The sequence below is a fragment of the Asterias amurensis genome, chromosome 9, assembly GCF_032118995.1.
Source record: "Asterias amurensis chromosome 9, ASM3211899v1".
Taxonomy (NCBI): domain Eukaryota; kingdom Metazoa; phylum Echinodermata; class Asteroidea; order Forcipulatida; family Asteriidae; genus Asterias; species Asterias amurensis.
Window position 1 is genome coordinate 19,160,423 of NC_092656.1, and position 26,481 is coordinate 19,186,903.

Here is a 26,481-nt window from a genome sequence, read left to right on the forward strand (position 1 = left end):
CACTCAGAAGGTTGAGTTTTCCCACTACTATATATTTCTTTCATAAGTTAAAGACTGCAGGGGTCGATTTCACAAAGAGTTATAGGACATTACTTAGGACTAGTCATGTAGGAGATATAAAAAAAAAAGTATGGCTAAGTTAGGTTAGGACGAGTAACTCATCCTAACTCGAGATAAGACTAGTCCTAACTCTTTGTGAAAATCCACCCCTGGACACCTTTGGTAATTGTCAAAGACCAGTCTTCTGAATTGGTGGATCTCAACATATGCATAAAATAACAAACATGTGAACATTTGAAGTCAAAAGTAAATAAAAACACCTTTGTCACACAGAGTTGTGTGCGTCCAGATGCTTGAATTCGAGAGCTCAGCGATGGACTCGAGATCAATTCAAATGTTTTAGTGAGAAATTACATTTTCTCAAAAACTACGTTACTTCAGAGGGAGCCGTTTCTCACAATGTTTTAAACTATAAACAGCTCTCCGTTGCTTGTTACCAAGTAAGTTTTTTTACTAACAATTATTTTAAGTGTATTGTGCCTTTAAAGAAACTCTTGTGAGAAAACGAAGATCAAGGTCATGTGACTTGAATCTCATTTGGTACAGGTCATATTTTGAGACTTATAACTTACAATGACCGAGACTTAATTGGCATGAGGTCATGAGTTATGCTAAAATTATGGTAACATTTATAGTCATAAGTATGTCTTATTTATTTCTTAGCTAACTGATTCTGAAATGCAAAACAAAAGTTCCATGAAGTCGTATATTATTAATATCAGACCGGGTATTCGCATTGAGCACCCCGCAATTAGTTACCTTGATCGGGTTAGGGGGATAAGTGTCCCATATAAATTTATTTATCTTTGTATTATTATCATAACCGATATTGTTGACATTGAGTTATGACGTCACGTGTTTCAAAAAAATAATTATGTTTTAAATGGTGTGCCTAACATTGGTAAGATTGAACATAACGTCAGCGTTTACACGAAGTAGCACTCTACGTGCTGATAATGCACGAACACCTATAATTCCATAATGTTTCGAAGCTCAGACAGCTTTACTTTTTTAATTAAGCTAATTAGTGTTTTCAATTTTGACACAAACGGTGGCATTTTTTGTTTTCACGAAGTAGCACCCGAACCTCTGTTTACCGTTGGATGCATGGCACGCACTCGAGTCAAGTGTGGTAAAAACGTTTTCACGAAGTAGCACGCAAGTTGTGTGAGCGCGCGCGCGCTGACCTAGTTTCAAAAATCAATACAAAATGCTGTGTTGTTTGTTTTTTGCTGGTATAGCAGTGAGTGCTACTTCGTGAAACCGCTGACGATAATATATAAATGTTTACAGTTTGCACTTAAAGACACTGGACAACTTTGGTAATCAACACAAGCACATAATGAAAAACCTGTGGAATTGGTCGTCAAAGTTGCGAGATATTAATGGAAAAAACACACTGGCCACGCGAAGTTGTGTGCTTTATGATTCTTGATTTCGAAACCTCAAATCTTAATTCTGAGGTATCGAAATTAAATTCGTATAAAAGTTTATACTTCTTTCTCGAAAATGACGTTACTACAGAGGGAGCCGTTTCTCACAATGTTTTATACTATCAACAGCTCTCCGATGCTCGTAATTACCAATAGTGTCCGGTACCTTTAAGGTATGTTGTAAATTGAAAATATTGGGAAACTGCTCTTTAAATAGAGGAGGCACCACGATGGTTAATGCTTCTCAGGCATGGAAAGCTAAACAACTGAAGCTTTTTTTTTTAAATGTGTCTCTTTGGGGGGGTTATTAGTTTTTGACCGTTGGATATGCAATTTGAAAACACAAAACACAAACAAAAGAGGAAAACCATCCGAATGTTTGAGACTTAAAATTTATTAAAGACACAAAATGACGCCAATATATTATTAATTTAACACCAACGCCATGAACAAGATAATAAGCTGAACCAAACAACTAAAATTACCGCTAAACACGTCTGCTTTTATCCCAAATAGCTACAGTTATAGCTGCTTATTTAAGTGTATTTTCAAATTACCCCCGGTAATTGGTAGAAGCCAAAAATGAATTGGAAGTACTTGAATTAATTGCTGGATTTATATTCGTTATTATTTTCAAAGATAACTAAAAGTGATTTGAGCTGGACAAACGAAGCGAAATCTGGGCGGCATGCATGTTTGCAGCTCGCTGTGACAACTTTCATAAATTGTAGTTTGAGCATGTTTTGAGCGACCCTGACCAGTCACGAAAGTACGAATCTTCTAAATGAGTTTTATTTCATTCTCTCTTCATAGGAACGAGATAGGTCTATACTTCGATAGTTTTAATCCTCTATGAATGCAGATGAGTGTACAATAACTTGTGGAAATAAATTACTTTCTTTTGGTGGTAGCATTTTTGCTGAAAATCTGGACGGTAGTCTGAATAATGTGAAGAATAGTCCGTGTTTCTCAGAGCAAGTTCGAGTGCGCACATTTAGTCCACCAGTGGTCGACCACAGACTAGCAACGCACATGCGCAGTGACGTACTCACCCGAACGACTCGTTTGGTAGTCTAGCCAACCTTCCACCTTTTCGCTAAAGTGTCACTGGTTCCCCTCTGCGCTTAACACATGTTAGAATGGAACATGCTGTTGGGACCAGTGAAGAAACCATGGGCTCGAGGCTGGTTCCAAATGGTCGATCACAGTAGTCAACCAATGGTCGACCAGCCTGGGTTCGAGTCAAAATAATCAACCTTTAGTTAACCATTGTGCACACTCGAACTTGCTCTCAGATTGAAATGTTTTCAAATCCCTCGCTCTAAAACCACAATTCCTTTGGACGTAATTCATTTTCAAAATTGTATACATTATCATCTACCAAGTCAGTTGTTATGACCATTAATTTTGGGAGTAACTACCGAAGGTATATCTCCCTTTTTAATTCAATATTTCTTAAAGATACCCTTCACCAAAAAACAGTAAATAGTGTAGACATAATGGTGACGTCATTGCACATCTTCTCACGTGATGCGTAGTTGACAATAGAGTCAGCTGGTTCTGGATTGGGACAAAAGAAAACGTTTTTTATCTGCACATACTTCTTACAATACATTGCGTTCAATCTGATGCAAGTATAAAAAGGAGAGTGGCAACTACGAAAATTGAGAAACAGTAAGATCTTGACTCAAATATTGACTGCTTCAAGTAGCGCAACTACGAAAATTGAGAAACAGTAAGATCTTGACCCAAATATTGACTGCTTCAAGTAGCCTACTGTCTGCCAAGGCTCAGGAAACAGAACGCCATTAGCCCCTTTGAGGTATGGTGGCCGCTATAGGAGTCGCACTGTTTGGTGTATGTGTATACAGAGAAATTTACCCACACCATAGTGTTATCGAAGGTAAATGTCTTCACAATATCTCAAAATGGCTCATGGTTTTTAACACAGCACGAGTAAGAGCAGACGTTGTTTTATAACTCCCCGAATAATGTTCATCAAAGACGCAAAGAAGCTGCAGCTGTATCAGTTGGATATGAGCACTGGTGGGTACATCGCCTATAGCCCGCTGGCGGACTTTTACTTTGGTATTATACTGTGCACAGTACGATTCATGTTTGGGGCTTATTTGTTTTCCATGGGTGCATATATAGTTCATTTGTTGCTAAAGGGCCTGTTTTTGCCGAGTGTAAAACGCGGTGGCGTTTCGTCAAAATCTTAGACTTTTGGTAAAGGGTAAGACATTTATAGACGCCGCATCTCTAAACCAACCAAAGAGCAGAATCCTGGTTTAAGGGGTTGTTATAATAAGTGGACACATTACAATTTCACTATGTTACTAATCGCTTAAATCTGTCAGTGTATACACCCGGACAGTGAACTCCATAAAGGTGTCCGCCATCTTCAAAATTGGCTGATAGACACAATATGTATAACCCGAAACGCTACAGGAAAGCTTAAAGTAGAACAGTCACTTGGTCTCCTCGTAGCGGGCGCTACTATGGGTGCGTTCGTTTAGCTTCCCTGGGTCGACCCCGGTGTGTGGCAGGGGGTGTTTTTTTCAGGACGAACGTGGGTTATTATCTGCACACGTTCGTCCTGGAAACAAAAAACGTCACACACCGGGGTCGACCCGGGGAAGCTAAACGAACGCACCCTATGCCTCAGTAAGGGGTGCTTCTTTGAGAGTGTGACGTCATATGCAAAGGGTCCTATAACGACTGGCGATACTTACCTCTATCGGCTAGACTTGTTTAGCAGTCCATCATTAGCTCATGACCTGTAGTAAGCTCTGTGTGTGAGAGAGAGCGAAAAATTCACAAATTTCATTAGAGTGTGACTCTGCTATAGGGGTCGAAACGTCAGGTCATTAAGGCAGTGGACACTATTGGTAATTACTCAAAAATAGTTATTAGCATAAAACCTTACTTGGTAATAAGTAATGGGGAAAGGTTGATATTATAAACATTGTAAGAAATGGCTCTCTCTCTCTGAAGTGACATAGTTTTCGAGAAGGAAGTAATTTTCCACGAATTTGATTTCGAGACCTCAGATTTAGAATTTGAGGTCTCGAAATCAACCATCTAAGCACACAGCTTCGTGTGACAAGGGTGTTGTCTTTCATTATTATCTTGCAACTTCGACGACCAATTGAGCTCAAGTTTTCACAGGTTTGTTATTTTATGCATATGCTGAGATAAATCAAGTGAGAACACTGGTCTTTGACAGTTAGTGTCCAGTGTCTTTAACTCAAGATAAATCACTAATAATCACTTTGTAAATGTTAAATGATTCTCTGGAGATAAGCGGAGGAAACTTCAGCTGGTGCGGTTATCCCATTCCATTGTAAACATGACATGACGTTTGCAAGTCTCTCTAAAACAAAACTTCACTGGAGGGTATTTGTTTGCGATATAAACAATGTCGAAATGAAAACCGTGAAACCACGGAACCTCTCTAACACGCAAATCAAAAACATTAACAGGTAACAAACAATTACAAATTATGTTGTTCCCTTGTTCATACCCTCCATTCATGTTTTGGTTTCCTCGAAATGTGAAAAAAAAATGCGATTCCTAAAAAAAAACCAGTGTTTCCTCGAAATAATGCTTTGTTCCCTCGAAATAGTTCGCTGCAACAATCCAAATGATGATTCGAGACGAATGAAGTGATTTCGAGGGAGCCACAAATTATTGTGAGGAACGAATTGTTATTAAAAAAAAGTTGAGGGAACGATGTAATAATATGACCTATGTTCTGGGCTTGCGTGTTTTTTCTTCGCAGCCCTCCCAATGGTCTGTCCCCTTTTCCCAACCCTGTGGCTTCTTCAGTCTTCTTTTCTTCGTCATCTACTTCTTCTTAACCATCTCTTCTTCTCTTCAAACCTACCTTTATTATTCTCCTCACACCTATTGATGAGAACTTTTTTGCAGGGGAATACTTCCTCGATCAGGCTAAACAGCTTGGGGTCGTATTCAGACAAAGCATTTCGGTTGGATATACCATTATGTATGCGATCGACGAAATCCCGATGGGTCTGACAGTTGTAGTAGGACTGAATTCCTTCCGCAAAATACTCCTCATATCGCGTGATGGCGTAGGTGTTCAGCCAAAGACCGGCTGCTTTTGCTTCGTTCCAGGCCGCCTTCAGTCTAGCGTCGAATGTCAGATCCACTTTTCTCATGGCAACAAGATGGATTGAATGCGCGAATTCGTGGACTAAAACGTCTTCCTCAAACCACCGATCCTTCCAGAAGTCCCAACAGAGGATGTTCTCTTCACCATCCGTAGCGATGGGTCTGGACGGGGTACCTCCAAGACCTCTTGCTCGATCGTTCCACCAAGACGGCAAGTAGCTATGCTCAGGGATGTCTAAGGTTTTCTCACGGTATCCGATCACACCGACTCGCCCGTAAGAATCAAACATGGAGTCTCGGACATCTTTTCGATCGGCCAGCATGAAACGTACCACGTAACAGGCGCGGGTGAGAGCATCATCATTTGGCTGATTGGACGACACTATAGGGATGCCGTAGGCATGGGTGTACTTCTGGTAGAAATTGTCGAGTGGTATCTCGGCCCGTAAGTCGTCTGGAATGGGTGAGACGTTCATGCAGTCACTGGTATTCAATGCCTGGCCCCTTCCAATTTTACGGGTAGATTCATCCCGGAATTCCCCATCACCCGGAACCACGTCATGGTCAAAATCTTCAAAGTGAAAGAGAAAACGGAAAAGACTGGTTTGTTTACTGTTTTGTTTATCAAGCCTGTATATGCTTCATTTATTAAAGGGGCAAGGGCACCAAAGCTTGTTCTTCTTTGATAAAGATAATAAATGCCTATTTTAACTTTAAAGTCACCTGGAAGTGGTATTTTTTCAAAATAAAGCTTTTGTCACTAATATATGTGTTATGATGAGTGGAATGTGAATAAAAAGTTAACTAAGGTTTTAAAAAAATCAGTTATTAAGTTATTTACAAATTTAAGAGTAGACCCCGACCCGAGAGGGCGCTGTTCGTGACGTCAATCGAGGCAGACTTTGCCTGTAATGCGTAGAGTAAACACAATTGCAAAGTACATGTACGGACCAATTCGTGAGTTTGTACGTTTCAAAAAAAAGAAATTTTGTTTTTTTTCCGGCAATGCCGACCAGGTGTATTGCTGCTGAATGCAGAAAAACACTTTTAGAAATGTACAAACTCACGACTTGGACGTACATGTACTTTGCATGTGTGTTTACCATACGCATTGCAGGCAAAGTCTGCCTCGATTGACGTCACAAAAGGGGTAGGCGGAGTCAGCCCCCCAAACAACTTTATATATTTTTTAGACATATAAATCGTGACAAACAATTACTAAAACAAATGTTTTATTGTTCGTCAGCATATACTCTTATGTTTGAAAGAAAAAAAATTCTATTTCCAGATGACTATAAACCACAAGGGAAACTGGCTAGGTTAAATTTAAATGATTTTCTAAAAAGTCTACCGACTGAGCTATCAAACATAGCCCTATATTGGCAGTGGGGTAACAGTCTGACGCTATAAAACTGTTAACTAACGTGTATGCAGGGATCACACCCAAGTTTACGATAACAACCTTGGCAGTAAAGGATGTAATACTTCTGACGGGCACCCGAGAAAAAAATTAAGTGTCTTATTAATTTTACTCACAGAATACATGTGCAGATACAGATGATGTGGCAACCAACATGACCAGGAGGAAAACCGCACCCATGGTTTCAATCGGGGATGGATGATCGCAGAGAAATCAGAAATGGTTCTGATTTTGAGTTTGAAATTGTTGGGTTTTTATAGACATTATAGACCAAATAATTTTACATGTGATTCCAAATAACGGATTTTAAATAATCCATATTAATGTGACGGGCTTTCACAACTGAGTCGTTTCTCGCACAGTGTATTTCTATGTTAGGGGTGTTCGAATGTGTGGGGTGAACAATTGTCTGATTATGGTTTATTTTACTTGTTTGGATCATTTACTTTTCATTTTTAGATTTAGGGACTGATATTTTGATTGATACAAATTAATAAGGTTTTTGGGTGTTACTTTGTTTCATGTTCAGTTTCAACGCGCAATAATGGGCCTATCATGTTTTGCAAAAAGAAAATACATTTGTATGTGACACCCCTCCGTCTAATGATGGTACCGACTACAAAGAGAGCTCTTCATCTGCCCAAATAATGTCATTAATTGAGACATGCAGTATGTTCTACTCTTGAACCATATTGCTTGCTTTAAGGGATCTACATAAATTGTCTTTTAATAGAGGATTATAAAATAATTGGTGGTCAACTTGTACAGGTAGCTCTAGGATGAGGAGATTTCATGCAGATATCGTTTAAACTTTTTGAAATATATTTTTATTCGTGTTATTAGCTACTTAATTCGATACTATTTAATTTATTGTCTTTTAATGAGGAATTCAAACTTGATTGATGGTCAACCGTGTAGGCCTACCGGTAGCTCAAAGGAGATTTCATGCAGATATTTCATTTGTTTCAAACAGCTTTTCAGTAGTTTATTTCTTTTGTTTTCCCGATGTTCCCTCTTCCTTCTGTTGATTTGTTTCTGTTTTCTGTTTTCTTCTTTTCATGCGCTTTGAGCACCTTATTGGGTGGATACATGCGCAATATAAATTTCCTTTTTATATTATTATATTAAAACCTTGTGAAATAATAGTTTACATGGTTTTAAAGACACTGGACAATATTGGTAATATTGTCAAAGACCAGTCTTCTCACTTGCTGTATCTCAACATATGCATCTCTGTTGAGATACACCAAGTGAGAAGACTGGTCATTGACAATTTCCAATGAATAACTATTTTCAAAATTAGTAAGTTGTCTGACCTTTTGAAGAAAGTTTAATAATGACTATTGACTAGGCCCTATTACATCTATTTTTACAATAACGTATCAATGTGCTTAGTTCTCCTGTCATCACCAGGCCGATCACATTCAATTAATTTTTCTCAGCTCCTTGTTGAGTATAAAGCCCAGGGGTGGATTTCACAAAGGTAGTCCTAACTTACTAGGATTAGTCCTAGGCAATGCTAAGAGAGAGGACTGGTCCTAAGTTATAGGACCAGTAACCCATCCTAACTTGTGACTGGTCCTATCTCTTAGCATTGCCTAGGACTAGTCCTAAGTTAGGACCACCTTTGTGAAATCCACCTCTGGGCTGCCGGCCATGTTGCTCCTTCTTCAAAATCAGTCTTTACCTCCGCATGATTTTCCATGGGTTTTCGTGGGTGGAGAAGAGCAAAGCATCCGCAAGAACACACGTGTCATGACATGTCAGGGATTCGAACCCACCGATAACTCCATTACCAGTGCCAGGGCCAAATTTCATAGAGCTGCTAAACAGAAAGAAAAAAATTGCCTATCAATTTCCTGCTAAGCAAAAACAAGCAGGACGGTGACACATTGTACACGTGCAATTGTTGCTAAAAAAAGACAATGTCCCTTGTGGTTTATATTGATAATGTAACCAGTCATAACATCGTCAGGCAGGCCGGTGTCAGATGCAATTGTGTCCGCCACGCAATACTGTCCGCTCCAGACACTTTTTTGCATATGCAATCGTGTCCGGGGCTGTGCGCGCGTGAGCGAGCGTGCATGCACTGAACTCGTACGTAATGCAGCATGAATATTCTCGTATTTTTATGATTGCAGTGAATACCCCACGGCCGAGCATTTCCCTGTCATATAAAAAATTATTCTTTACATGCACTTAGCTAGCTTGTAAAAGAAACGGCAATCGTGTTCCGTCGACCAAGGGCGTTTAATTTACTGCACGGACGGTTTTGCACGAGGGCGGACACAACTGCATATGAAAATGTGTCCGGGCGGACACAATTGCATTATGCAGCAGCGTCCGGGCGGACACGATTGCATATGCAAAACCGTCCGGCACACATTATTGCATATGCAATAATGTCCTCCGGATAGTGATAGAGGACATAATGCGACACCTGATCTGCTGACAAGGATTTTTCGGTACACAACGCGTTGAAGCAAACAGCGCCCTCTGTTGAGAGGGGCGCGGATGATGAATGAACAACAACACTGCAAAATGGCGACCACCTCGGATGTCTTGAAAGTGTTGGACACACGAATACAAATCCTTGAAGAGCTTATCTACAGTAAAGACAGCAGTGTTAATAGCGAATCAAGCACACTTAAGGTAAAATCAGTGATTAAAATGGAAATTGTGAAAGTTTTTATTTTGATCTAATCGTGTTAATTAATGATATGAGAAAAGTCAGAGAGCAGAGACTCATGTCGAAACCGAAGTCCCAACTATAGTTGGGACGATTATCAAGTTGGGGGCGTAACAAAGGCAAGGAGCAAGCCGTCTTGTCTCTCAACCGCTCATTCTCAGATCTAAGGGTAAGGGATGTTCTCTGTTCGTTGACGGAAGTTTTCAGGCAAGATAACTTTTCGTATGGCGCCACCACTTTTTCACAAATTTATACAAAAAGGTAGACCCAGTAACTGGGGCGCTGTACTCCTTTTAAAACAATTTTTGACTTCATCTGTCGTACTAGCGCCCCAGGGAACGGCACAGAATTTTAACATCGCCCCCCCCCCAAAAAAAAAAAAAAAAAAAAACGAAAAAAAAGGGGAAAAAAGATGATAAATAAATAAAAACCGCTGTACTTCATCTAGGCCTACGATTTTTGTGCATGGTTAAATTGCTTCTTATAATGTTTAGTGCTGCCAGTGTCACTGTAGAAAAAAATGGCGTTCAATACAGATACATACCAGGATTTGCTGGAACGGTACCCTCAATTTAACCATGCACAAAAATCGTAGGCCTAGATGAAGTACAGCGGTTTTTATTTATTTATCATCTTTTTTCCCCTTTTTTTTTTTTTTTTTTTTTTTTGGGGGGGGGGGGGCGATGACCAGAAAAATCCAGACCAGCAGACTTCATCCCCCTCTTTCAGACAATATTCCCTTTCTGAGAACCTTTCACCCCCTTTCTGATAATTTTCCAACAACCCGGCACCGTGTAAGTTACGTTGCTCATGATTGAACGCACGTGGGCACTCGCTAGCTGCAGCGCCTGTACCCATCCCAGTGTACAATGTATAGCATTCGCTGCAACGCCTGTAACAAGTGTAGCATTAAACAGCCGTTGATGGACATCCACCCACAACGCGTCACCAGCAAACCGAAGACACGTGATGCGACTACCACCTGATCTATACACCGCGACGCCATGTTTCGTTATCATACACATCCGAAAATTGCAGACTTGTCAATCGCTCCACGATGTGGAGTTAAAAATCATCGATTTGGAGTTTAAAAAAATGATCGTGAGTACAATTAAATGCCTGATGTTACATCCTAGACGTATCGAGAATAGAGTAGGCGATTTTTGAGCTATTTTTTTTTTTTTTTTTTTCATTTTGAGGCATTTTTTGTGGCTGGGTGTCGCGAAAAACAGGGTATTTGTTAAAATCCTGTGCCGTTCCCTGGGGCGCTAGTACGACAGATGAAGTCAAAAATTGTTTTAAAAGGAGTACAGTGCCCCAGTTACTGGGTCTAACAAAAAGGGATATCAATCAGTGATATCTCATCTCTCATCCATTAATCATTGAGGTAAATTTCTAATTACATTAGTTTATGCTATATTATTTCATGTTTCATATCGAATGAAAAAGTGGTGGCGCCATACGGAAACTTTTCCAACCGAGCATCACTTCACAGGTCTCATTAAATTGATTGAGGCTTAATAATAATAAAAATGTGCCACAATGGGTCAGACACATTTTTTCATGAAAAAAAATAACCATGCCTAACTAGCAACAAATTCATATTTAATAATTCTTGATGTTTTTGTCTCTTTATTTTTAGGTTGTGGATTCCCTGAGTAGTGTAAAGCAATCTCTATCCGGTCTGGCTACGGGAAAGGAACGTATCCAGGCACTGTGGAAAATAAGTATGCACAACCAAGAAATGAACGGGGGCAGTTTGGGGTACAATGAAAATATGTATAGAAAAGTTAACTTTGTTTGCAGAGGGGAGGCCTAGAGTTTTATCTTTAAAGGGCAATGCTACTTTCGTTTTGAAAAGGGTAGGCCTACACTGGAAAAAAAAAATTCTTTGAAAAGCTTCTGAAGAGGAGACTAAAGCCAAGACCAGGGCCAAATTTGAAATTTGAAAATATTTATAAATGTATCTGAATTGCATTTACATTATCAAATTTAAATAAACTGGGTCACATTTTGCAAAGTATCATGTTTGGTTTTATTATTTTATAGATGGAAATTTGCGTCCGAGATAAAGAATGTTAGTTTGTAGTATTAAAAATAGTATTTTTCCTTTTGTATTCTTCCTTTTGCAGCTGATGAATTGAACAGTAACCTTACTCCTGAAGCTGTCAGCAAGTTGGTGCTGACTGAAAATGCTAAAGCAGACATCATTTTAGCTGGTGGGTTGGCCTAATTTTGTTGTGATCCAAGTTGCTAGAAAACAAACTGTCAGCAATGTGTACTACGTGAATTAGTGAATTAAACAATTTGCTAAGAGCTAGAGAGCCGGCCCATATTCATAGAGCTGCTTCGGGTCTGGATTTTCACAGGGGCAAAGGCCTCCGTTGCCCTATTCTTGGCCTTGGTGCCCCTTGAAAAGCTTCCCGCGTCCTTAAAGATTTTCAAAGGGAAGTGTCCTTCTCAAAATGAAAATGACATTGCCCTTTTAAAGATGAAATTCCAGGCCTGCTGCTTAAGCACACAAAAAATTAGCTAAGCACAACAAAATTGTGCTTGACCAGAATAAGGTAACCTGCAAACACAATTGGTATGTCACAAGTACAATTTGTGACTGGTACCCTGCTTATTTCTGAATCAGTATTTACTGCTTAAGCAGTTCTATTTAAATTGGGCCCTGGTGAAGGTGAAGGCATTCGTGAATGGACACCAACCCTCTGATGAATCAGTTCTCAAATCCAAATGTCCTGGGGGGAAGAAAAATTATCCAAAATATTTTACTTCAAAAGGGAAATACTTCAAAGGGAGTCCTTTCACGAAATGGTTTATACTAGCAACAGCTGCAGTCCTTCTCTACGAGTAATTTCTAACGGTAATTCATTTTTGGAGTATTTACTGATTAATGACCCTACCTTTGAATATGAACCAACATTAATATTTCAAAGTAAAAGAATTCTGTTATTTATGTGCAGAAGAGGATCAGCTGAAAAGTCTCGCTGTACTACTGGAGAAAATGAAAGGGATGACCGATGTACTAGATAGCCAACATACCAAAGGTAATTTTATGATTTTATGATTGACAATGTTGAGTTGAAGTTAGTGTGATATGCCACCTACTCCTAGGGCTGAAACAGGGTTACCCCTTTTACAGTCGATACGGATGTAGGCTTGGGTATCATCAGTCCGAAGCCTGGCCGGTAGAGCAGAAAGCACTACCTCCCCAATTTTATGTAGCAAGTGTTGCGACTGGGATTCGAACCTACACTCTGCTGATCAAACACTAGAGCTTGAATCTGGTGCTCTTAACCGCTCGGCCATGACACGTCATTACCTAGCATAATTGCCAGTTACTTATGACCCTCTTTGTACTGACAAAATGACACGTATCGCAGTTGGGCAGTTGGTGCAAGCTGCACAATGGAACAGCCGGGTGTGGTTTCATGCCATCTTTAGTCTGCAAGCAAAATTGCTCTGAAGTTGTTCAGTTTGTAATTAACTATCCTCCGCAGGCTAGTCCTGAACAATTGACGTGTTTTTCTCCAGATAAAATAAATCCTGCTCTATGATCTACTTCTCTAGCACTGAGGATTCTGTTCCCAAAAGCTCCTTGGAATCTAGAACTCCAGGAGTTTATCAAAAGGTGGAAATGCCAAAATCTCAATATACCTCCTAAGATCTGCATCCCAGTTTCAGACTTTTTTGTCAGGACTGACTCTCACCCTTGTGTTTTCATAACAGTAATTTTAATTGATTGTTTTTCTCTAGGAGCGCCAGCTGTTCAGGAGAAGCTACAACCTCTGACCGTGATACAACTTGGCCAACAGGTAAGTGTGTCTTTAACTCAAATTGCTTCACACAAACCTCAATTTATAATGGGTGCGTTCGTTTAGCTTCCCTGGGTAACCCCGGTCTGCCCCGGTACGTTCGAATAGCTTTGACGGAGCTCACCTGGGTCAACCCCCAGTGCCCTGCCCTGGAGTGGGTCACTTGGGGGTGACCTGAGATGCATGCCGTCACCACGAGAGGGCGAGTGTTATCGTTCGATTAGCTCTTGTCAGGGGCTCACCCGAGTAAGCACCGAGGGGTAGACCCAGGGAAGCTAAACGAACGCACCCTTTGTCTGCTTGCTGATAAAAAGGAGCTTTTTATGTCTTCTGATTTTCAGGAATATACTTTTGTATATAGAAACATTTTCACCTAACAAGTAGGCGCTTTATAAGGCTCAACAATTTACAGAAAGAAAGCAAAATTAATGTGTAGGCAACTATCATGATGCGGGTTTGAGGGAAGTTTGAGAAAGAAGTGAGTGATGGAACAGAGCGAATGTTTTGAAGAAGGCTATTCCAAAGATTAGGGGTATTAATGTGGAAAGATCTACCTCCCCAGGAACCATAACATTTCAGTTTTTCAGATCTCATTTTCACGATGGAGCAATTTTCCAAACCTTGTCTCTGCTTATGATTATCATGTTATCTTGTTATTCTCTAGGAGCGTGCCGACCAGCAGAGTCAGGAGACCAAGCAACTTCTGGAATCCTATAACAACATTGTATCCTTTCAAAATAATCAGACAAAATATTTGTTTTGAAGCTAGTTCATGATCATGAAAACTCTTGCTCAACTTAATATCTTGCTTTTTATTGACAAAATTTGGAGACCACCCACATTGGGCTAGATAGCTCAGTTGGTAGAGCGCCGGCACGTTAAACCGGAGGTCATTGGTTCAAATCCCGCTCTAGTCAATTTTTCTTTGTTCAACCCAAAATCATTTAAAGCCATTATACACTTTCGGTACAGAAAAACAAACAAAAGTTCACAGATTTACAAATAATTTACAGGGTTTACTGAAGGTAATGGTGAAAGACTTCTCTTGAAATATTGTTCCATGAAATGCTTTACTTATTGAGAAAACATTAAAACAATATAAATTCTCGTTAGCGAGAATTACGGATTTATTTTAAACACATGTCATGACACGGCAAAACGCGCGGAAACAAGAGTGGGTTTTCCCATTATTTTCACCGGACTCCGATGACCGATTGAGCCTAAATTTTCACAGGTTTGTTATTTTATATAGAAGTTGTGATACACTTGGACAGAAGTGTGGGACTTGGACAATACTGTTTGCCGAAAGTGTATAATGGCTTTAAGTTTCAAAGCTCACATTTTAGCAAGATTTAGCCAAATCATTTACAGGAAGGCCTCAAATTTGTCACAAGGCAATTAAGAGTGCCTGTACAGTTTTCCCACCAAGAGGTTATATCTGCAGCGCATCATGGAAAAAGATTAATGTCCTAACACGACTAGCTATTTTATCTACTCCCCAAGCATTGAGGACACTGTTTGCTAAATCTCCTCCAAATTTCCAGCGATAACCAAAAGGTGTAAAAGTAATTATTTTAGTCTACCTCTTAAAGAGCCACTTTGGAGCCAAGTCTTGGACCTTTCTGTTCTTTCACCTCTGAATTGAGAACTTTTGGGATGCTAGGTGGCAGCAGACTTACCAGGTAAGTCCAGTGTACTCGGAAATGTGCGCATGCTAAGAACTGTGTAAACAATGAACATTTACCTGGTAAGTCTGCTGCCACCTAGCGTTCTAAAGTATCCCACTGTCAGGTATTTGGTGACCTCTACATGCCCTTTGACCTTAACTTGTCTATATCAGGTCTTGTTGCTGTCACAGCAGTTTGTACAATGGGATGCAGTGATGACACGCTATGAGATAGCTGCTAAAGTACGGGAGCCAAACGAGTACTAGAAGTCTCTCCTTTTACTAGGACTTTAAGAAAACTTCCAGCATGTCATCATTACTTTTTTTTCCGAATCGATGTTTGTTTTGGTTAGTTTCCCAGGTTGTATCGTACACTTGGGTGTGATCCCTGGTTAAATGGCAAATACAGGTTGAATGGCATCTAACAGGCACCCTTGAACAAAGAAATTTACAAAATAGGGATACCACCAACATAAGATAGCTCAGCTGGTAGAGCTCTGGTATGTTGATCTGGATGTCACAGCTTCAAACCCTACTTTTGTTCAACCCATGGTTAAAGGCAGTGGACACTATTGGTAATTACTCAAAATAATTATTGGCACAAAACCTTTCTTGGTGACGAGTAATGGGGAGAGGTTGATGGTATAAAACATTGTGCGAAACGGCTCTCTCTGAAGTGCCCATAGTTTTCGAGAAAGAAGTAATTTTCCACGAATTTGATTTCGAGACCTCAGATTTAGAACTTGAGGTCTCGAAATCAACCATCTAAACACACAAAACTTTGTGTGGCAAGGTTTTTTTTTTCTTACATTATTATCTCGCAAGTTCGATGACCGATTGAGCTCAAATTTTCACTGGTTTGTTATTTTTTACATATGTTCAGATACACCAACTGTGAAGGCTAGTCTTTGACAATTACCAATAGTGTCCACTGACTTTAATTTAAAATGGTACCCAGTCGTTTGTCTTTATTGTTTATTCCTTGAAAATTTACTTTCTGCTAACTTGGGTTTGACTTCAACAAGGCCTCTTTTCAAAAATCTTTACAAACTTTTAAGAATTTTCTTTTAAGTGGAGGGTCATTTTTAAAGTTTTAAAGTGCAATATTATAATAAATGCCGTTTGGAAGTAAGTAGGTGACAGTTGCATAAACGTAGCTCGAAAGGGTCAATGGACATTGGGGTTAGGTTAAAAAAACTAATTCAATCATTTTACTTTAATTTATTTTATTACTTTTTATTGGAGATAAAAAATTTGCATAAGTCATTGGGACTCCTTTTGTGCATTTACGTGTAGCTATTTGGGGGTATTTCTTTTTGCTTTGAACATTAATTTCCCCACTTATTTTTTATTTATAGCAGCCAGCAGTTTTATCAAACAGAAGTTAATGCAATGCAGAGGTTTAAAGGAGCAAACAAACTAATTAAATACATAAAATATTAATTAATATAAAAACTCTTCAGGTCAAACCAAAACAATTTACATGTACCAACTCCTGACAAAATGTTTTGATTGCCAAGAAATCAAATAATTTGCATCTGGAATTACAGAGGCCATGGTCTTTGTTGCCCTGGTCTTGGCCTTTTGGTGCCCCTTCAAAAGTTTCAAATATACTTTCAGATTTTCCAAGTACATGTACCCTATTTAAAATGAAAATGACCTTAGCCCTCTCAAAGAATTTGGGTCATCTCGTACCCAAGTCAACTCGTACCCAAGTCAACTCGTACCCAAGTCAACTCGTACCTGAGTCAACACGTACCCAAGTCAACTCGCACCCAAATAAATGTTTACAATTTTCTTTTACTCGTCCTGATAAATATTGTAGTTTAATTTATTTATTTATATTGTTAATCATACATTTAGCTATTCATTGTTGCAATGATTTTGTTTTCTTGTTTTTTTTTCATGTTGCAGTTTTTTTTTTACTTAGGCCCTATCGGTGGGGAAAATTAATCAGAGAACTTTTTTTTAATATAGGCTTGTTAGAATGAATTTTTTGGGTTTTTTTATTCGGAAAAAGATAATAAGAATTTACGCAAAGTGTTTTGGTTGGAAAAAGTGGAACAGTATATTTGTTAAAATGTACGAGTTGACTTTGGTACGAGTTGACTTGGGTACAATATTTTGGGTACGAGTTGACTTGGGTACGAGTTGACTTGGGTACGAGTTGACTTGGGTACGAGTTGACCTGTTTCTCAAATACAAAAATCCAGACCTGACATATAAATCATTCATTAGGGGTGAAACATGATGTCGTTGAAATACTTACTAAAATGCATCGGTCAGTTTCTTAACTTATTTTTTCCCGCACCGTGTTATTTTTTTAATGCGAAAATTAAAATATGCATTTACTGTTGAATCAGTAATTTGGTGTCCTTAAACATGGATTTCTTTCTGAGTTTATTGTCACTGTGTGTCAAGCCCATCCATCACTATCAGTTTACTGCTTCAATCTGTATGACCTTTTTATAAAGGAGTGACCATCATCTGATTACAGGATTGGACGCACTTTAGAAAAGGCTAATCTTTTATTATACAGTTCACTGCTTTTATTCAATTCTCACCTTGGTCCAGATATGCGCAAGAAGAGATTGGTACAAAGTTCACACCTGGGCCCAATTTCATAGAGCTGCTAAGCACAAAATTTGCTTAGCATGAGATTTCTTCCTTGATAAAAACAGGATCACCATCTGAATTTCTATTCGTTGCATATTGCTTGGTACTGGTATTCAGCTGTTTTTTCTAATCCTGAAAATCAAGTGGAAATTCGGTAGATAATCCTGTTTTTATCAAGGAAAAAATTCATGCTAAGCAAATTTTTTGTGCTTAGCAGCTCTATGAAATTGGGCTCTGTACAAATTATTATTACTCTTGGGCCATAGTAGTAGAGCAAGTGTGTAGTCATTTAGTTGTGACTGCATATCTTGCTTGATTGACCTAAAATTTGCTTGTTCTTAAAATGCTCACACCCCAAGCTTCCGACACCCCTAACCTGTTTCTGATATATTTGTTTACCCTCAGAAAAGTTAGGAATTGTTTCGTTTATGTCAGCCGTTTGAAACAATTTGTCCATGGCATTTTCCCAACTTCCCAACTTGAACCCCCTCGTAAAGTAATACCCGCCCCCTCTGGGCGCCGTAACGCGTTATTTTGCAGGGGACAGTTTTTGTAAATGTAATTTGTCAGTTACTCTCCAAGTTGATTGGTTATCTGCAGATGTTTCCAGGAAATATTAATGGAATAAACGTATGGTTTTGTTTCGGTTGTTATGAAAAGTAAACGTAGGGTTTATTAATGGAATCACACTAAAATGTAAAACGTATGGTTTTGTTTCGGTTGTTATGAAAAGTAAACGTAGGGTTTATTTCGTCATCTCCCACCCCCCCCCCCCCCCCACCTCCCCGTACATTCCAAAACAACTCATCATTTTAGCCAGTTATTCTTGTGAAATGCCCCACGTGGTTGAATCATCAACGCCCGGTGGTTCACCCGGAACTTCCGCTAACTTTCTTGGTAAAGGACACGTGGGCCTTAAAATTTAGTAATAATAAAGTAATAAATAAGATATGCGACTGTGGGGTGGGGGCGCTTTTTCTCACTTCAAAGAATGATTTCGCTTTCGTTTCTCGATGAACAAAATCTGCATCAAGAGATAGCGAGAACCAGTGAGTTTTGTGCGGTGGTTTGTGGCGTATTAACGGTCGGGAACCATTTCTGTTTATGTGCTATTTTGCTACCCCTCGTGCCTCTCGTCAACTACACGGAAGGGTGCGGATTCGGGTGAAATTTCGACATTCCCTCCTCGGTTTCAGTTGCGTGGAGTAGTTCGTCCAGAGGTTTTGGAGACATCAGTCCAACTCCTGGGACATAATGAGCGAATCTGCGGCATTGGAAACGACTGAGAACGGCTCATGCAGCCCGGTAATGTCGGAGCATCTGGTGATCGAAAAGCCGGTATCGGTGTCGGAAATCGGGTCTTTATCGCCTACTGCTAGTTCAGTATCAACCGCACGCAGTAGCCCTCCATCATGTCCATTGGTAAATAAATATTGACATCAAAATCACATCAAATATTAAATTAAATACTCCTGATTGGCTCCTAGCTTAGGGAAGTACCAAGTACTAAACTAGTTGTCCAGTTAGTAGTGAATTTTAATTTGTCTGTCAACATCTTCATCTTTTTTATTCAATTTCAACAAGAGAAGAGTGACTGGAAGTGCTGCCTTTTTTACTTGGAATAATTTCATTTTCTCATTCTGATCTGAGCAAAAGTTTCCGCATGGTGCCACCACTTTTTCATTCGATATGAAATAATATAGTATCTAATTTACCTCAATGAGATATCCCTTTTTGTTAAAATGAGTGAAAAGGTGGTGGCGCCATACGGAAAGTTATCCTGATCTGATTCTGTATCCATCATCTTGCTACAGTGCTACCACTTTTGCACTTATTTTTACCATTTTACCAGCAAAAGGAATATCTCCCTTGAGTAAAACAAAACCATCAAATCAAAATTGTTACCTAAAAGTTTATGAAACTCTTATTATTTCATGCATATACATGTATTTCAACTTGTTGTCGTTTTGGTTTACACCTAACTGTAGGTTCAAATTTCCAGACCACCCGAGCAAGAACCTACCGGTGAAGATGCCTATCCTGAGTCTGCTGACAATTCCAGCAACAGCTCCCTCAGTGAAGATGCTGACACACCCATCAAGAAGGCAAGTAAATCCGATGACGGAGGAGTGGAGAGTACGGGAGAGAGAGAATGGACGCCCCCTGATGAAGCCCTACAGGCCAAGATCATCAAACAGGTAGAGTTTTATTTCTCCGATGCCAATATCACCAAAGATGCATTCTTGTTAAAGCATGTGCGGCGAAATAAAGAGGGCTATGTCAGTCTTAAACTTATCACATCGTTTAAGAAGGTCAAGAGCCTGACTAAGGATTGGAGAACTGTACGGCATAGCCTTCAGAGCTCAACAACGTTGGAGGTTAACGATGAGGGAACCAAAGTGAAGCGGAAGGCCCCTCTACCAGACTACGATGAGACCACTCCATCAAGAACAGTCGTGGTGGTTAATCTACCCACAGAAAACCCATCTATTGAAAGCATTGCTGAGCTGTTCAAGCATTGCGGTGACATTTCTTTGGTGAGAATCCTACGCCCTGGTAAAGCTTTCCCACAGGATGTCCGTAAGCACATAGAGAGGCACAGTGAAGTCCGTAATAAAGTCTGCGCTCTGGTGGAGTTTGAAACTGGACAGGCCGCCCTGAAGGCTGCCAAGCAAATGAGCGATAAGGACAACTGGCGCACTGGGATGGTCGTGACAGTACTATCAAAGGAGAAGAGAAAAGAGAAAATCAAAGATAAAGAGTCTCACCAACAAAGCAATAATCGCAGGAGTACTGAGGGACTCTCTCCGTCACAAGGTGGCGACCTGACAGGCTCTGACGGTGGCGAAGGTGGAGACTCAGCCAAGAAAAAGAAACGTCAACGGAAAAAGAAGAATGCCAGGATTGATGAACTGGCTGCAGACCGTGTAGAGACCCCAGGTACACCCAGCTCCTCCGATGTAGAGAATTCCCCTTTACCAAGCCGCAGGCACATCAGCAAGCCCGTCATTGTCCCCCTAGGTAAGAGCCCGGTCCATCTTAGCCCGAGCAACACACCCAAAGGAAGTCCCAACCCAAGTCCTCATGGTAGCCCTCGACAACAGAGGAAAGTCGGCCGATCGCCACTCGCTAATTCTCGTAATAGCCCAAGGAATAGCCCAAGAGCTAGCCCAGAGTTGGGTCGCAAAATGTATGATAGTTTGTCGGATCACAGTAATACATCAAGTCCTTGGGTGCAGCGTCGTAAACTTCTTGCGGCATCATCTGAGGCAAGTCCAGTGGGTAGCCCCTTAATGGCTCGAAGGAGCTTAACCCACGCTAATGAGCTAGAGTCATTAGTGAGATTGCCTGCAGGTCCAGACGGTACCAAAGGATTCTCTGTAGGTAGAGGGCGCGGTATCCCTAGGAACTGATCCCAACAAATAAAATTAACATTCTCTGATTAGATAATCAGTGATTTTAGATGGAATGTTTTCAGTATACAATTGTTGCATGCTGTGATGGGTTCCATGGCGTTTTGTACACCTGATGGGGAAAACGGCACCCGTTCGCCTCGGGTGCCGTTTCCCCTTGAGGGTGTACAAAATCCATGGACCCCAGTCACAGCGTGCAACAATTATTTTGTTGTACCTTTGTTTAATTGTTATTCCTCTTTTCGAAGTTCTGTTGTCATCTTCAAACATTATCACGACGGTCTATTCATTGTTTAATAAGCAGACGAACAAGAAACAATTCCCTCGAACCCGCGGTTGTTTCGTATACAGCACTGGAAATCGACCAATGCTAGGAACAATCAAGGTGATGTACACCGGTGTACATCACTTTTCATGTTACCCGGCCCGTCGAGCCATGTAACATGCGTTTTTGTTGCACGTCACATGATTGGTTCTCGACCAATCAAACTTCACAGTTTGTTACAGAGGTATAACAATTACAAATGAAACTTATTAACCTCCTTTCATAGGGATGCCGCTTGGCCCAATTTCATGACATGTTGAAACCCTTGTTCCAATAAAATGTAGGCTACTTTTTTCCAGAGCCAAAACGTATGCCTGGTACTATATTTGTTACAATTGGGTTTTTGAGGCATGTTTATCAATACACATATCACAGACCTATCCACCTTCATGGATTCAATGTAATGGGATTTAACGATAGAAGTGCCCAGCCTCTGAAATGGGCGCAACAAAAACCCTTTGTTCCATCCCGTTATCTCTGGTGCATTTAAAATCCATGGTTTCACTCTCATACAATGATGTACACAAGCTACAAATCAAAGATTGGATAGCTTAGAAATGACAGGTTTGCAAAGGTTGTACATTTTAGAACATTTAATCCGGGCCCGATTTGCAAAAAGCATGTAAGGAAGCACAAAAACTTGCTTAACACAGAAAACTCTTGCTTAGCAAAAATAGGGTTACCAGCCAAAGTACTGTACATTTACCATTCCTGTGACTGGTTCCCAAGTCGTTTCTTGCTTAGCAATGGCATTTGTTCACAGCTTTATGAAATTGGGCCGTGACCTTTTCACTGACTTATTAAATGATATTTTGTGTTCAAAGTAGATTTTTTTATAGAATTCTTTCCAATCAAAGAAATCATTTTTTTGAGGGTTTTTTTGGTCCGTTATGTAAAATGAATTGCAATGCCCTTTCAGGCAAAGGTTATTTGTATATAGTTTATGTTGTTGGATGCAGACTACAGAGGTGTGATTCTCAAATTTTTGTTTATATTATTTTATAGTGTATTTATATTTATGACTATTTGTTTTAATGTAGGATTTCAGGGTATCTGAGTTCATTAGAGAGAACAATTTCATAGAGCTGCTTAAAGGCAGTGGACACTATTGGTAATTACTCAAAAGAAATATAAGAATAAAACCTTACTTGGTAACGAGTAATGGGGAGAGGTTGATAGTATAAAACGTTGTGAGAAATGGCTCCCTCTGAAGTGACGTAGTTTTCTGGAAAAGAAGTAATTTTCCGCAATTTTGATTTCGAGACCTCAGATTTAGAATTTGAGGTCTCAAAATCAAGCATCTGAAAGCACACAACTTCGTGTGACAGGGGTGGGTGTTTTTTCTTTCATTATTATCTCGCAACTTCGACGACCAATTGAGCTCAAATTTTCACAGGTTTGTTATTTCATGCATATGTTGAGATACACCAAGTGAGAAGACTGGTCTTTGACAATTACCAATAGTGTCCACTGTCTTTTAGCAACCCAGTGGAATTGGACTTACAATGTAGGTGACATTTCCACATTTCCATTGACATAATAACAGCTGTACTTACTGTACTTGTACATATATAGTTAGTGTTCAAAATGTAAACACAAACAAATCAAGGTCTGGAATTTCATCTTTGGAAAAGGCAAGACTGGACCATTTTTAATTTAACAAGGGCACTTAACTCTACGGGATACTTTTAAAGGAGGAGTACTTGGGAAAAACAGAGGTCATTGCCTCCAATGACCTCTGTGTAATTCCAGGCATAACAAAATAATATATTGTGTACAAATGCTCATACTGTATGTACATCTAGCCGTATTTTTATGAGTGACTTTTTGGATTGTAAGGACAGGTTTAGTACTAATTTTGTTAACGCTTTTGAGAGAGACAGTGAAAAATCCCATCTAATTCAATAATTTAAATTATTTTTTAAATGCCACACTTGTTTATATGCATTGAATGAAAAATTGTGAAAAAGTGGGGCAACTTTGCCTTACTTATGACAATGCAATTTAAATTGTGCCCAGAAGGTTTTTTTTAGTGTCAATCATTCAAATTGGTAAATTAGGAACTGCATATTATCCTTTAAAGGCAGTGGACACTATTGGTAATTACTCAAAATAATTATTAGCGTAAAACCTTTCTTGGTGACGAGTAATGGGGAGATGTTGGTAGTATAAAACATTGTGAGAAACGGCTCCCTCTGAAGTGCCATAGTTTTCGAGAAAGAAGTAATTTTCCACAAATTTGATTTCGAGACCTCAGATTTAGAACTTGAGGTCTCGAAATCAACCATCTAAACGCACACAACTTCGTGTGACAGGGGTGTTTTTTCTTTCATTATTATCTCGCAAGTTCGATGACCGTTTGAGCTCAAATTTTCACAGGTTTGTTATTTTGTGCGTATGTTGAGATACACCAAGTGAGAAGACTTGTCTTTGACATTTACCAATAGTGTCCACTGCCTTTAAATGAAGCTTACAAAATGCTGAGCGTACATGTACGCGCAGTGTGGTAGTACATAGCTTTTTGTAAGTTATTGAGAACACTGGCTTCCATACAACATCCCTGGAAAGGGAATGGCAATCGGCAAACTGGCTTTCATACACCCCTGGGAAGAGAATGGCAATTGGCAAATTGGCTTCCAACACAACCTCCCCCACCCCTGCCTCATTCATGATGTAGTTCTTTTTTCTTTATTGGTACACTATAAACCCAGAGTTTCAATGCAAGGTGTAAATTTATTATTGTTGTTATTATTTTTGTTCGATATGGTAAGCTGGAATATGCAGCTTGTTCGTATGTAAATACTTCAAAAACTTATTATGTGTATAATTGACTTTTGGTAGCATCGATGGTGTCATTTGGTGCTCGCTATGTGGCATGGTGTACCCCTCCCCTTTTTTTTATTTTGTCACTTCAATAGTCAGCCAGCTGTTTCGCTGGTCCACATCCTGTCCGTTTTTTTTTTTTTGTTTTTTTTACGGTTAGGATTCTAACCGACTCTAGCTTCAGAGCAATCTTGGCGGTCTAGTTGGTAAGACACTGCTCTAGAGTTCCAAAGGTCATGGGTTCAAATCCCACCTGGGTAATATGCCGATGGATTTTTTTTCACAGAATTCAGGAAAGTACAGAATACAGTGCTCAAAAACATATGTGTAAGGGTAAAAGAAAAAAAGTATTTTTTTCTAGTTCATGAATACATTAATGGTAAACTGTGGTTTCATTTCGATTCTTGTACATGTATTTCTTGTATTTTCTCTTGATTCTGGCCTTGCAATCAAAATTTAGGGTTCAGCGAAAATTTCGCCGAAATGTTTTATCAAAAAGCCTTGCGATCTTGTGGACTTTCCCAAGTTCAAGCCCTGAATGAAAGGCTACATAGCAGATGGGCTGAAAACTAGATACATGTATGATGACTATGAGATCTTTGAATAATTTATCGCTATAAGATTGTTGAAAGTAAAAGTTTAATCAAGGCTGTACACACTATGCACATGTAGCTTTCTGACACACATGTACATATTGTGTTTACATACATGTAGTATATAGGAAGTTACAATTGGGGTTTTGATTGCAAAGGTCTAGCAAATAGCAATACAGTTAAGTTATATAATAAGTACTGTAGTGCTGTAGAAATAAGCCAGCTACGTGCGACGACTTGATGAAATAGAGAAATTAGAAGCATAGCCTAAATGCTTTTCATTTATGTACAGAAAATAGAATTTAAAATATCCTTACAACATAATTATTGGGTATCCCTGCCCCCCCCCCCCCCAAAAAAAAGAGAGTATTTTTGGGAGGTACTTAAGGGTTTTAAAGGAACACGTTGCCTTGGATCGGTTGAGTTGGTCTTTGAAAAGCGTTTGTAACCGTTTTTTATAAAATGCATATGGGTAGAAAGATGTTGTAAAAGTAGAATACAATGATCCACACAAACATGCCTCGAAATTGCGTGGTTTTCCTTTTACCTCGTTGACTAACACGTTTGCCATTTATGGGGGGTCAAAATTTTGACTCCCATAAATGGCCGACCGTGTTAGTTCGCAAAGTAAAAGGAAAACCACGCAATTTCGAGGCAAACTTGTGTGGATCATTGTATTCTACTTTTAAAACATCTTTCCAACCATATGCATTATATACAAAACGGTTACAAACGCTTTTGTTTTGACCAACTCGTCCGATCGAAGGCAACGTGTTCCTTTAAGGGTTCAGTATAAACCCTGAAAAGAGTCTGTAAATTTGTATTTATTTGTTTTAATCTACAAATATTGTGTAGCCTAAATGCAAGGGGGAGGTCAAATTTGTTTTCATTTTCAGCAAGGCACAACAGTGTTTAATATAACATTCCGACAGTGTAGTTTTTGTGATCTTTGAGTTTTTGGCGGGAATTCACAATGTTCCATTGAGCCCCAAAAATGTTGCAAGGCCTGTGAAGCTTAGCAAATGTTTTTGGACCTTATGCTTTAACATCATTGCGCTGCCATCTTAGGTGTAAAACGGGGACAAAATAATGAAAACGTACAGCTACATGCGCCAGGCGCACATGAACGGCCCATGAACAATCTCCTTATTACCTCTAGCCAATGGGGCCCTGTTAAACGATGTCATGTGCATAGCTCCTATTGCTTTATTTTGACCTTTTTTTTATTAAACCTAGTGCATTTAAAAACACTTTACTTTTATATGTGTTCATCCAACCCAAATATTTGTACAATTTGTATCCTGTAAATAGTATGTAAAATATTATTTGAATGCATCATTTATCTTGAATTCATTAACAAAAAGTTTGAAACCACTGGTGTATGTTTAGAACCCTTGGAGATACGTCAACAGTTGCCCTGTCGGCCATTTTGGATTGATCAATATCAACAAGAAAAGGTGAATCAGAACCTCCCCCCCCCCCAAA

At 39.4% G+C, this 26,481-nt stretch overlaps 3 protein-coding genes across 3 annotated transcripts; 2 read left to right on the forward strand and 1 right to left on the reverse strand.

Annotated features, from left to right (window-relative positions):
- Positions 1-1,913: 1,913 nt before the first annotated feature.
- LOC139941886 (uncharacterized) lies at positions 1,914-7,270 on the reverse strand. The gene is made up of 4 exons (XM_071938533.1): positions 7,167-7,270; positions 5,383-6,201; positions 4,229-4,285; positions 1,914-3,053 (listed from the first exon to the last, which is right to left on the reverse strand). The coding sequence occupies exons 1-3, from the start codon at positions 7,228-7,230 to the stop codon at positions 4,248-4,250; spliced, it is 921 nt and encodes a 306-aa protein (XP_071794634.1). The 5' UTR covers positions 7,231-7,270; the 3' UTR covers positions 1,914-3,053; positions 4,229-4,247.
- Positions 7,271-9,574: 2,304 nt separating this feature from the next.
- LOC139942268 (dynactin subunit 3-like) lies at positions 9,575-17,592 on the forward strand. Its single transcript, XM_071939064.1, has 7 exons — positions 9,575-9,702; positions 11,382-11,466; positions 11,872-11,958; positions 12,709-12,792; positions 13,502-13,560; positions 14,225-14,284; positions 15,401-17,592. Exons 1-7 carry the CDS (start codon positions 9,592-9,594, stop codon positions 15,491-15,493), a joined length of 579 nt encoding a protein of 192 aa, XP_071795165.1. The 5' UTR covers positions 9,575-9,591; the 3' UTR covers positions 15,494-17,592.
- A 1,376-nt stretch (positions 17,593-18,968) lies between these two features.
- On the forward strand, positions 18,969-25,345 carry LOC139942056 (la-related protein 6-like). The gene is made up of 2 exons (XM_071938740.1): positions 18,969-19,264; positions 19,831-25,345. Exons 1-2 carry the CDS (start codon positions 19,097-19,099, stop codon positions 21,253-21,255), a joined length of 1,593 nt encoding a protein of 530 aa, XP_071794841.1. The 5' UTR covers positions 18,969-19,096; the 3' UTR covers positions 21,256-25,345.
- Positions 25,346-26,481: the final 1,136 nt, after the last annotated feature.

Coding starts and splice junctions, on each gene's coding strand:
- LOC139941886 (XM_071938533.1), bottom strand. CDS start 7,230: ATGGGTGCGGTTTTCCTCCTGGTCATGTTGGTTGCCACATCATCTGTA. Junction 6,202..7,166: donor TGTATCTGCACATGTATTCT/GTGAGTAAAATT, acceptor TTCACTTTGAAG/ATTTTGACCATGACGTGGTT. Junction 4,286..5,382: donor GTGTGAGGAGAATAATAAAG/GTAGGTTTGAAG, acceptor TCTCACACACAG/AGCTTACTACAGGTCATGAG.
- LOC139942268 (XM_071939064.1), top strand. CDS start 9,592: ATGGCGACCACCTCGGATGTCTTGAAAGTGTTGGACACACGAATACAA. Junction 11,959..12,708: donor AGCAGACATCATTTTAGCTG/GTGGGTTGGCCT, acceptor ATTTATGTGCAG/AAGAGGATCAGCTGAAAAGT. Junction 12,793..13,501: donor AGATAGCCAACATACCAAAG/GTAATTTTATGA, acceptor GTTTTTCTCTAG/GAGCGCCAGCTGTTCAGGAG.
- LOC139942056 (XM_071938740.1), top strand. CDS start 19,097: ATGAGCGAATCTGCGGCATTGGAAACGACTGAGAACGGCTCATGCAGC. Junction 19,265..19,830: donor GCCCTCCATCATGTCCATTG/GTAAATAAATAT, acceptor ACCTAACTGTAG/GTTCAAATTTCCAGACCACC.